At 44.5% G+C, this 12356-nt stretch overlaps 1 protein-coding gene across 9 annotated transcripts in view; it reads left to right on the forward strand.

Moving 5' to 3' along the window:
• Positions 1–12356, forward strand: part of NMNAT3 (nicotinamide nucleotide adenylyltransferase 3) — a 94780-nt gene that overhangs the window by 57720 nt on the left and 24704 nt on the right. For 8 of the 9 annotated variants that reach the window (XM_059663793.1, XM_059663792.1, XM_059663789.1 and 5 more), the window contains one exon: positions 8668–8851. The exons of the other annotated variant lie outside the window; for it this stretch is intronic. In XM_059663793.1, the coding sequence (XP_059519776.1) occupies positions 8668–8851 (184 nt within the window). The remainder of the gene's footprint in view (positions 1–8667; positions 8852–12356) is intronic. 9 annotated transcript variants of the gene reach the window in all.

Consider the following 12356-nt stretch of genomic DNA (forward strand, 5'->3'; position numbering starts at 1 on the left):
GTTCTTAATTTATTTATTTATTATTATTATTATTATTATTATTATTATTATTATTATTATTATTTTGCGTTTCAAGGCTTTGTTTTCTGGCCAGCACAACCACAGAAAGAAGAAAATGGACAGAAGGGTCCATGAAGTGGGTAAGGCCTGGCTGTGCCTGTGCCCACAGGGACACTGAGCTTTCTGAGCAAAAGCCCAGAACTTGTGGGACAGGGCAGGCAAGGCCAAGCATTACCCAACACTTTTCTCAGTTGTTTTGACAAGTGTAGCTTTGTTTGAAATATGTATGCTCGTTCTTAATAAAATGCTGATAAATGTGCCGAAGCATTCTCTGTGGAAATAATGAAGTCTTTACACTTTGAAATGCTATTAAGTCTTACTTCATGGTTTGTGAGGCTGCTAGCATTTTAAGCAGCAGTAACATTTTATTGCAGCCCAGTCTTGCAAGGGGAGATGGTCTCATTGTTCAGGTCAGCTCTAGAGGGGGCGGAATCTGTCACGCACCACAGTGACCTGGTGTGGGGCTCTGCATAGACAGGCGGAGATACCTGGTGGCACCCTTCTTAGACCTGGCTGACTTAGGGTTCTCAAAACCTCAGGGTCAGTCATCAGCACAGGGCAATAGAGAAAGTGCAGGCAGACCTGGTTTTAAATCCCAACTCTGCCATTTTCTGGTGGTGTTTCCATGGGAAAATCACATAACCTTTCTGAATCTCCATTCCTGTTCCAGGTATTATTACTGCATAACAACCACCCCAAACTTAGTGGTGTCAATTGACCATTTTGTTGTGCTCAGAGATTCAGTGGATCAGGAATTTAGACAGAGCACAGTGGGATGGCTTGTGTCTGCTCCAGGATGTTTGGGAACTCGGCTGGGAGTGACGGCACCGCTGGGAGCAGGAAGCATCTGGAGACTTCTTCACTCTGGCAGTGGATGCTGGGTATCAGATGGGGTGTTAACATTGACTGTAACACGTCCATGTGACTGTGCTGTGGGGTCTCTCAGCATAGGCTAGTTTGGGCTTTCACGGTCTGGTAGCCAGGCTCTGAGACCAAGTCTCCCCACATCACAAAGTGGAAGTACAGGCATTTTTATGACACAGTCTCGGAAGTGACACAGTATCACTTTCTGCCACTGGGTAAAGCACTTAGCAGTGCCCACCCTGGTCCAAGGGGAGGGGCACACACTTCACCTCTTGGTGGAGGAGTGGCCAGGTTCTAGAGGAGCATACAGGCTGGGAGATAAATGTTCTGACCATCTTTGGAAATGGAGTCTACCACAGCTCTCTCCTCTGCTGACTCACCAGGCCGGGGAGTGGAGGAAGGAACAATTGCTGAGCACCAGCTAAGTGCCACAGCTGTCCATATGTTATCTAATTCTCATTAGTTTAAAGTATAGTATTTAAATAATGCTGTGATCCAGGAGAATAGACGGGATAGTGGCTACCTCATATATTCTCTCAGATGGCACAAGCGCAGGATGGCCAACAAGAAAGCAAGTCATTAAGTTTCTGTTCATGTCACATCTGCTAATATCCCAATGGCCAAGGGAAGTCTCATGGCCAAGTACAAAGTCAAGGGGAGGGGACTCTGCCTCGTGAGGTAATGGCAGAGGTGTGGGTGTGTAATCTCATCATGGCAGACAGAGGATTAGGACCAATAGTTCAATCTACCATAGCCATTTTCTAGAACAAAGAAAATTGGATAAGGATATTGTGACATTATAGCTAGTGTTTAACAGTATAATCTTGGATGCAAAACACCCATATAAAATAGTAGGTTATGAAATTGCTAATGAAAGAATAATTCAACATGACCAGGTAGCATTTATCCTAGGTATTCAAGGACAGTATACCATAAAGATATCTATTAATATATCGCATTACTAAGACAGTATATTTTTATGAAACCTAAATCATCATCTCAATACACACTTAAAAGTCATTTAATAAAATCCCAACACCTGCTTGGGTGGTATTTTTTAAGCTCTTTTTAAATTAGAACTATAAGGATGCTTATCTGGTATGATAAATAGTGGCCTAACACTTCAGTAGCATTCCCACTGAAGCAAGGAAATGAAAAGGATGCCTACTCACCACTATTATTTTCCACAGCATCAAAAGTAAGAAATATGGTTATAGAAAGGATACTCTGTTTTTATTATTTTCAGGTGATGTTACCATGTTCCTAAAAAAAAGATCCAAGAGAAGAGTTTGAAAACCTATTAGAACTAATCAGTTCAGTAAGGTGGCCCAGATTCAAACTAAACAAACCGAAGTACAGAGTGATCACATCGTAAGGAATATAGCTGTTGAATCACTGTGTTGTATACCTGATCTAATATAATATTACTAGAGGCCCGATGCACAAAATTCTGGCAAGAGTGGGCCTTCCTTCCCCCGGCTGCTGGCACCGGCTTCCCTCTGGCACCCAGGACCCGGGCTTCCCTCCAGCCGCTGGCAGGTACCCAGGGTCCGGGTTTCCCTTGCAGCCCCGGCTTCACCCAGAAGGACATCCAGTCTAATTAGCATATCACGCTTTTATTATTATAGATATGTCAACTATAATTTTAAAAAGGTAGAGTTTTCTAAGTAACAGTTTTAATATAATGTAATGAAAAAATATCCTATATAATAAAAGCCTGCTAAGTGTCCCACCACTTGTTTGACCATTCGACCAGTCGCTATGACGCGCACTGACCACAAGGGGGCAGATACTCCGGTAGGTTAGCTTGCTGCTGAGGCCCAGCCGATTGGAACTGAGTGAGACAGGCCGGACATGCCCTGGAGCCCTCCCGTGGTCCCTCTCCAGCCCCAATCATGCACCGGTGGAGTCCCTCAGTCTGGCCTGTGCCCTCTCGCAATCCAGGACCCCTCAGGGGATGTCAGAGAGCTGGTTTCGGCCCGATCCCCACAGGCCAGGCCAAGGGACCCCACTGGTGCACAAATCTGTGCACCAGGCCTCTAGTGTATATATAATAAGACCTGAGGAAAAAAGATCCATTCACAAGAGAAACAGCCAAGGACACAAGTCCCCAGGGCTAACCTCAGCCAGAAACATGAAGGGCGCTGAGGGCAGCAGCTCTGTTCCTCTGCTTAGAGACCTGACTAAGTGGAAATATAACCAGCTCCTCACTGGCACGGTGTTTATCGATTGGCTTTCCAGTGAAAATACCCCTGGCTATTTTTCTTTATTTTAACTTGAGCAAGTATCCCAAGATTCTCCTGGAAAACTAACCAGGTACTCAGAAAGCTCTCTCAGACATTAAAATGTAATTAGTAATTTTTTTAAGTGATTAAATGAATGTGATTCTGACTCTAGACAGCATAATGAAACATAAAATCTCTCTCAAAAGAATATATGCTAAGGGAAAAACAAAGTCAGTGGGGGACAGATTATTTAATAAAAGGAAATGGGACAGTCACTTAAGTATGTGAAGAAAAACATCTATTTGATTTCCTACCTTCTATATGCCAGTCAGTATAATATTTCTGATTATTTCTTTATAAAGCATCCCATTCTTGTTTCATGGCTGGGGATGTCATCTCTTATCTCTCTGACATTATTTGGAGATTTTTGAAATGTCCTGTTGCTCTCTGCATTGTTTTTGTGTCCGAGTTCCTTTTCTCCTGGTGGTGGTTTTGGTCTCTGCCACTCGTGATCAGCACCTTTCTAAAATGTGTCTCTTCTTAGCTCTCCACTCATATTTTCAGGTCAGGCCGCAAATGCTGGCTGGAGGCTCTGAGTGTTTGGGTGAAGCTGGTGGGGCTCATGGCCATATGACCAGGTCCTAGGTCTAAGACCCCCCAAATGTGAGTATCTGTAGCTGTCTTCTCTTTGGTAGGCCTATTTCCCAGAGAGACATCTCCAGTCTGTTATAGTGGGAGCCAAACTTAGTCCTCCTCTCAACTGTGCCTGTATCTGGGAGTCAAGAGTCTTTATGGCCTGGCCAATGTGGCTCAGTGGTTGTGGTTCAATTCCTAGTCAGACACATGCTTGGATTGCAGGCTCCATCCCCAGTTTGGGGCATGCAGAGGCAACCAATCAATGATTCTCTCTCATCATTGATGTTTCTCTCTCCCCCTCTCCCTTCCTCTCTGAAATCAATAAAAAAAATAATAAAAAGAAAGAATCTTTCTGGTCCAACCTCAGCAGAAAGCAGACCTATGGCCTTCAGCCAGGATGGGAGAAAAAGGTAGGTGATTGGATCTAAGGGCTACTTAGGCAAACTCTCAACTAGTTCCAGCCCTCGGGCGCCCCACCCAGAGAGGTTGCTGGCTCCTGCAGTTCCTGAGCTGCTCTGGGCTCTGCCTAGCAGGGCACCTTCTCTCTTACCACCTTCCCTGCCTGCAGACTCTGCTTGCTGTCACCATTATTCATCAGCTCTCTAGCTTCCAAAATTTTGTTCACCTTTCCATCCATTGTTGTCTCCTTTCTCACTCACTTTGCCCTTGTGATTTCATATTTCTTTTATTCCTTTATTGCCATTGTGTCAGATTTTCCACAGGGGGTGGAGATAAACAAGGAGCTCTATCCACCTTATTACACACACATTCGTGTATTACTATGGTAACCTCAAGGTAAGGACAGTATAACTTCATACTAAGCAATGTTCTGGGCATGTTACCAGAATGAAGACAATCACGAGCCCTTAGGGAGCCATCAGTCTCATGGGAAAGACAAAGGCAAACAGATCATTATCATACAAGGGCCGGAATGGAGGTGTGTCTGGGTAGCAGTGGGGGTCACCAGAGAAGTACCTGCATCTAACAATTGCAAGAGGGGAGGTCACAAAAGAGGAAAAACTGGGATTGTGGGAGAGGAAAAAGGCTTGAACTCATGACCATTCAAAGGGCAAGAAGGAGTTTTAGCCCAAACTGTTATTTTTATTGACTCTCCTCCCCTGAGTGCTGTAACACAGCAATGATTTCTCAGCGTACGACCTGCCCTGTCAAGACGAGCTAAACCATCACAGGTGGCACCTGAGTATCCAAGTGCCTAGCAGAACCACCTGGAAGGGACCCTGGTGCCTCACACCCTGTTTTCTTCAGTAAAACAAAGACAAATGTGAAGGTTAAATGTATGTAAATTGCCCAAGAGAGTTAGCACCTAGCAGAATCTAGTTCTCTTCTAAAAGGGAAAGAGAAAGAACTTAACCAGTTCCATGTATAACATGGGACTCAGATGTGTAGAAATATAACTTTCTTTGCTTTCTACAACACTCAACTTGCTCTTAAGCCACCATTTCCATGAATAGTAAAAAAAAAAAAATGCTGCTTCAAGATAACTATTTTCAGATATTAGGCTTACTCTTACAGGTCAGTGTTTAATCAAGTTAATCTCTTCCTGCCTACTTCCCCAAGATTGAGTTAAGCTTCATAGGAGCATATCATCCTGGCTTCCGAAAAGAGAAGTCTGGCCCTGAATGCCCTCTAGCCAAGGGGGCTGCCCTCAACCTCGCCACTGGCCTCTGTCCTCTGTGCCTCCACAATGGAAGCCTCTTCAGCGTCCCGTGGCTCAGCACTAACTACTGCTGCTGTCTGGGCCTATGCCTGGGCCCTCCCTGGTACTCCCAACACCATGGTTCCTGCCTTCGGCTGCACACTCGGTGCCCTGTACCCTATCTCCCCGCAAGTAACCCTGCTGACTCTCCTCAGCCTCCTCCACTACTCCTCTCAAGGAGCCTAGGGCGTTTTTATGGATTTCTGCCATGCCCTGCTGCAGCTGAGAGGGACTTGGAGGGCAGGGGAGGGGACGTTTTCTGAAGCCCTCTCTGCCCATGCGTGCCACACCACCATTGCTGCTGTGTTGGTGCTGTATTGGCACAGGGCAGTGCAAGATGGTCTTCTCCAATTCCAAGTGGGAAGCAAAATACAAGCCACCAGATCTGCAGTTCCCAACTTAATTGGGCCTCTTAACCTGGCCCTCCCCAACCCACCATGCACCAGGTTTTGTCTCTGAAGGATAAGAGGGCGTAAGGAGCAGGCCTCCACTTGTGTCTAAACTCTGTCACCACAAGCTTTTCTACTAGGCTCTTCTCTATGTCTGCAGCTCACTCCTCCACCCTCAGCCCAGAAAGGGCCTTTCTTTTCCATTTTCATAGTCTCTCCTTCTTACTACTCTGGGTTTTAGTAAAACTGTGTGCTCTGACTCCCTGGGCTCTGGTTCTTGTTTTTTGTTCATTTTGGTTTTTTTGTGTGTTTTTTTAAGGGTAACTTTTGGAACTTAAATATTTCTCTCTTAACAAAGTCTGACTCTTACAAATGAAAACTTTAGCCTTCACAAGTGTTCCTCTGAACATGAGCTTTAGCAGCCAGTGCTGGAATTCAGAAGCTGGATGTCCCCTTTCTATTCTCCCCTGGTTCTGCCATCCCCCTGGAGCAGTGAATGCTGCAGCCTCTTGAAGGAGGGCCCTAGCAACCACGTTACCAGGGCTGGGAAAAGGCCTCAAAGAACCTCCAGCTTCCAGGGGCAGGCTACACTTTGGATCATCTCCCAGTAAAACAACAAGAAATGGTGGGTAGAACATTTGCAAACCTCACTTTTAAAGCTGAAAAGTGCAGATGTCTCCGACCAGCTGAGAAACACCTGTAACCATGGAAATCAGTAGGTTACTAGAACTCCAGAACCACTGATGTCTTACAGACACTTGCCATGGGTGCCCTACTGCTCACTTAGCATTGAATCAGTGGCCATTGAGGCCAAGAGGGAAACTGTTCAAAGGCTGGAGCCTGCCAAGCTGGGGAGCCTTATGGGTGACTTCCCACACATTAAGCTGGACCCCTAAGGAGCCAGGGTGAACTACATCTTAACCCACCTCCTTTCCCCAACCCTAGAGAACTTCACAGAAGTCTTGTTGCCTCGGTACTAAGGCAAGTAGGAGAAGAAAACAAAAGGATAAAACATTGCCAGAAAAAAATGGTCACACATCAGCCTTTGCTCAGATTTTCAGCCTTTTGCCTGGATTGGCCAAAGAAGTTCAAACCAAGAGCTTGATTTAAGGTCATCTGTGACTATACTCCAGGTGCCTGTCAAAAGCAAACATGAAGCCTTTCTGGAAGAAAATATATGTATCTTAGGCCTGGGGGAGCTTCTACAAGTAACTAGTTAGAGACATTGACCAGCAAGCAGTCAAAAATAGGCACAAATGAAACTATAAATAAAAATGAAACAATATAAATAAGAAACAACAGGCCACAAAAACAACCTGTACAGACTTTGAAATTGGCATCGGTCATATACATATTTTAAAAGTTATGCTTTCGCCCTGGCCGGGTGGCTCAGTTGGAACATCGTCTGTGGCAACAAAGGGTCTGGGGTTTGATTTCTGGTCAGGGTACATGCCCAGGTTTCAGGTTCCATCACCAGGTGGGGAGCATATAGGAGGCAACTGATCAATGTTTCTCACATTGATATTCCTCCTTCTTTTTCTCCTTTCCTCTCTCTCTAAAATCAATAAAAACAGCCTGGCTGGCATGGCTCAGGGTTGAGTGTTGACCTATGAACCAGGAGGTCACAGTTTGATTCCCGGCCCGGGCACATGCCTGGGTTGTGGGTTTGATCCCCAGTGTGGGGCGTGCAGAAGGCAGCCAATCAATGATTCTCTCTCATCATTGATGTTTCTTCCTCTCCCTCTCCCTTTCTCTCTAAAATAAATAAAAAGGTTTTTTAATTTAAATGTGATCGGTGTATAAAACAATAATTTGTTCTATTAAGGTTAGGGGGATAAATAGACTTAAAATATCTATAATAACATGTAAGGAGATAGTAAATGGAGTTACAGAGTTCTGAAGTCCTTGTGTTGTTGAGGAAGAGGGTAAAGGTGTTAATTTACTTTGGATATATGACTGCATATGTAAGTTTTAGTCTGAGAGAAAAAAAATAAAATGAAGTCCAAAGATAGGCAGAAAAGGAAAAAAAAACACATAAAGCTTGTGACAAAAAAAAACACTTCAACGTAAAAGATGGTAGCTTGAAACTTAAATATGTCAACATTTACATTAAATATTGGTAAACTTAATGTTCCAGTTACAAATCAGTAATTGTCAAACTTGACCAAAATATTTTTAAATTCAGCTATTTACAAAAGACGTGTTTGAAACATAAGTATAGGTAGTTGAAAGAGAAAGGTTATTTTAAAAAAACATGCCATCTTACCTAATAATAGACAAACATGTAAATTGACTGTCCCTCCGCTACGCTCACCAGCCAATCAGGGGAGTATGTAAATTAACCCAACAAAGATGGAGGTTAATTTGCATACGTAGGCACGAAGCGGAGCAGCGAAGACTGAAGGCTCCGGCTGGAGGGGCGAAGGCCTGGGTCCCGGGTGCCGAAGGAAAACCAGTGCTGGCAGCCAGGGGAAGGGAAGGCCTATTGCACGAATCTCTTCGTACAACAGGCCTCTAGTGCATATATAAAGCTGTTGAGGCTACATTAATATCAGACATAACGACTTTATGTCAAGAAGCATTGTTAAAGATGGTCAATTCACAGAAAGGTATGTAAGAATAATAAATACGTAGGCAGTAACATATCCTTAAAATAAGGATATGCCTAAGGGAGCTGGCCACTCAGGAGAGAATGCCAGGATGAGGCACGGAGATTTTGAGCACCTGTCTGAATTCAGGCAGGTGGCGAGCAACACCACTGTTCTACTTTGCCTAGGAACGTACCAGGTGATCGGGGGTATCATCTCTCCTGTCAGTGACAACTACAGGAAAAAAGACCTTGCAGCTGCCCACCACCGAGTGGCCATGGTCCGGCTGGCCCTGCAGACGTCTGACTGGATCCGGGTGGACCCCTGGGAGAGTGAGCAGGCGCAGTGGACAGAGACGGTGAAGGTGCTGAGGTAACAGTGGGCATGCTTTCCTGAGATGACCCAGGGCCATGGGACATGTCTGCAGTGCCCGGGGGGTGAAAAGTAGAGATGGAGTGTTGAGTGGGGCTTCAGCCAGGCCTTCACAGCCAAAATCCAAGAAGTGCTTCACCCTAGAGCAGTGGTTCTCAACCTTCTGGCCCTTTAAATACAGTTCCTCATGTTGTGACCCAACCATAAAATTATTTTCGTGGCTACTTCATAACTGTAATGTTGCTACTGTTGTGAATCATAATGTAAATATCTGATATGCAGGATGGTCTTAGGCGACCCCTGTCAGAGGGTCGTTTGACTGCCAAAGGGGTCGCGACCCACAGGTTGAGAACCGCTGCCCTAGAAGGAGAGAGACCAACAGGCCCACGATCTCAGAGAGGTCCTGAATGAGAAAAATCACAAACCACTGCCCTTTGGGATGGGCTTTCTGGAAACGCCCAGTCTTGTTTCAGCAGGTTGTGTGTACCATCTGGCTCCAGTGCCACCGCTGAGTAGTTTAGGCACTCAGTGACTTTAGGCCTTGACCTAACTTCTCTGAGACACATTTCTCATTTGCAAAATGGGGACAATAAATCCTAATTAGGATTTTAAAGATGGAAATAACTTTTCTGACCCAGAACCACATAAAAATATTCGGTAAGTGGGACCTTTCATCATTGTCAGCATTGAGTAGGTTGAAAACTGTGGGTACATATTAGCTATCTTTTCTAATTATACAAGTCCTGGGTTCTATAAATCCAGACTTTAAAATGGGGGGTGGGGGGCGCGCGGGGTGAGAGGGCCTATGAATCTAGAACTAGTTACATGACTCTTTTTTCCCTTTGGGGGTTGCTGTTAGTATTCAGGGTAAGTAATTTGCTGTGTAAAAGCCCCGGCAAGCCCTGCATGTTAGGACGATGGGTTAGGCTTGTGTCTGGGAAACGTCACTGAGAGTTTGCTAGAGAAGCAGGAAGTTCTTCATTGTTTACTTATTTTCAAAGTCACTTGGGAGAAAAAGTTCAAGTAAACATTTAGCTACATACCCTGGTGCTTATTTACCTTCTAGGGGGGAAAGAACCAGCTAAAGCGTTCAGCAGTTCCAGTGCTACTTCAGAACCTGTTGCCAAGTTAAAAGGAGAGCAAATATGAAATAATTGTTAGGACATGTGCTCTCTCTTTTTTTAACAGAAGGAATGAATTTCCGCCTAGATCATCATTCGGAATAAGCCCTATAGTCAGCTCTCATTCATCTAGGATAACAAGGAAATGGAAACAAAACAATAGACAATCCAACAGATAATTTAGCTTGAGACATAAGCAGAAACAGACAGATGCTATGGAGTGTGGCCTAGGGCCCCGCTTTTGGAGCCCAGTTTACTAGCTAAGTGACTTGATGTGAGTGAGCCAGCCTCTCTGAGCCTCAGTTACTCACCTAATAACATGGGGGTGACACCACCTACCTCACTGGGGTACAGTGTGAAGTAAATGAGATAGTGTAGGAAAAAACACTTGGTTTCTGGTAGATGCTTAACGTTTGCTACCTTCCCTGCACCCCTAACACTGGCCTGTAATTTATCCTCAAAACAGAGAAGCCATTCTTGGATAAATAGGAACTGACCACAGTACTACATCATATTACTAGTGCTTCTGCTGAAAAATGCAGGTGTTTGCTAAATTTTACCAAATACATTTTTTTAAGGACCTTGGCTGCACATTGAATCACCTAGGAGCTTTTGAAAGTATCAAAGCCTGAGTCTTACCCCAGCAGCTGGGATGTTGTCAGGATTTTTAAGAGTTCCCTGGTGATCTTAACCTGTGGCCATATTTTCCAGGTTTTTCATTAATACAGAGATCTGTCCAAACCAGTGGTCTCAACCCTGCTGTAGGAATCACCTGAGAAGCTTTTTTAAAAAAATTCTAAACACCCTCTTCCCCCCACCCACCCCACCCACCCCCACACGCGCGATTATGATATGTCTAGGTTGGGGTATAGGCACAGGTCATTTTTAAAAGCTACCCAAATGATTTATTTTGTGCAATCAAGGTTGAGAAGCCCCTGATACAGATAGTCAACACCATTTTATTAGGTAGCTGATTATCAGATATGTTTTCAGTATTTGGAGTGAGCTTCATCTCCAAGTTTATTCATTTCATTGGAAAATTTGTTTGATTACTAATGTTTACCTAAAACTACCAGAAGCTCTTTTTTTTTTTTTCAAGGTTGAAAATCTGGTTAATTGTAAATTTAGGTGATTTCTAGAAGGCATGATAAATCTACCCCATCCTTTGCTCCATTTAATATCTTCCTGATAGAGTCAACAGTGGATTTCCATCATAGTAACAGTGACAAATATCACTGTAAAGTAAACTCACTGTGGGGCTTATTGGGGATTCTTTTTCTCCTTATCAGGTTGCTTATTTTTAATATATTTTATTGATTTTTTACAGAGAGGAAGGGAGAGAGATAGAGAGTTAGAAACATCGATGAGAGAGAAACATCCATCAGCTGCCTCCTGCACATCTCCTACTCAGGATGTGCCCGCAACCCAGGTACATGCCCCTGACCGGAATCGAACCTGGGACCCTTCAGTCCGCAGGCCGACGCTCTACCCACTGAGCCAAACCGGTTTCGGCAGGTTGCTTATTTTTAAGTCTAGGCCAGCTTTCATGTTTTTAGGGCATCTGATAACTTATATCTCACCTTTCCCCCATGTTGTGGGAGGAGAACCCTGGTCACGTGACTTGATATGGTCCATCATCATCTCATGTACCCCTTCGCAAACATGATCTTAGGTTGTCCTCACTTTACAGATGAAAAACTGAGGTTTAGAGAAGCTAACCTTATCATAGTCACACAACAAGGAGGCAAGTGGTGGAGCTCCAGTCTGTTGGACTCTGAAGCCAGGTTCATGGCCATCTTCAAAGCCAAGGATCTGCAGGTGGGAACACCATGTGGCTGACTTTGCTCCTGCCACAGTGACCCTTAGATCAGGTGTCCCCAGAGACTATTGGGGCTTCTTAGGACATAGAGAATGTGCTCCTAGGGTCAGTCCTCAGGCTTAGGGCGAGGCACACCAGGGTACCACTCAGGCAGGCAACAAGAGGAAGTGATGGCCACTTCCCACAGGGGCAGAGTGGAGATCTCTGAGGAAGAGGCATTCACACTGTAAGTGATCATTTGCACACCAGAGTTTAGAGATCTAGCTAATACTCAAAATAGGTTAACTTGAACTAGAAGCTTCAAGGTAAGTAAACTAAATGACAATCAGTACTTTTATTGATCACCTAGTGTGTATACTAGGTGCTTGCATGTATATAACATTTAATCAGCTCAGCAACTCTAAGAAGTAGGTGGGTAACTTTAGCCCCATTTTACCGATAAGGAAATGGAGGTTCTGAAAGAGTCAAGGATATACTCAAAGTCCTTCAGTAAGCAAGCAGAAGTGAGACCCAAACCTACTTCAATCTGATGTGAGATTTCAGACTAAGCCAGGAGTGAAACTGT

The sequence above is a fragment of the Myotis daubentonii genome, chromosome 14 (assembly GCF_963259705.1).
Source record: "Myotis daubentonii chromosome 14, mMyoDau2.1, whole genome shotgun sequence".
In the NCBI taxonomy this organism is placed as follows: Eukaryota; Metazoa; Chordata; class Mammalia; order Chiroptera; family Vespertilionidae; genus Myotis; species Myotis daubentonii.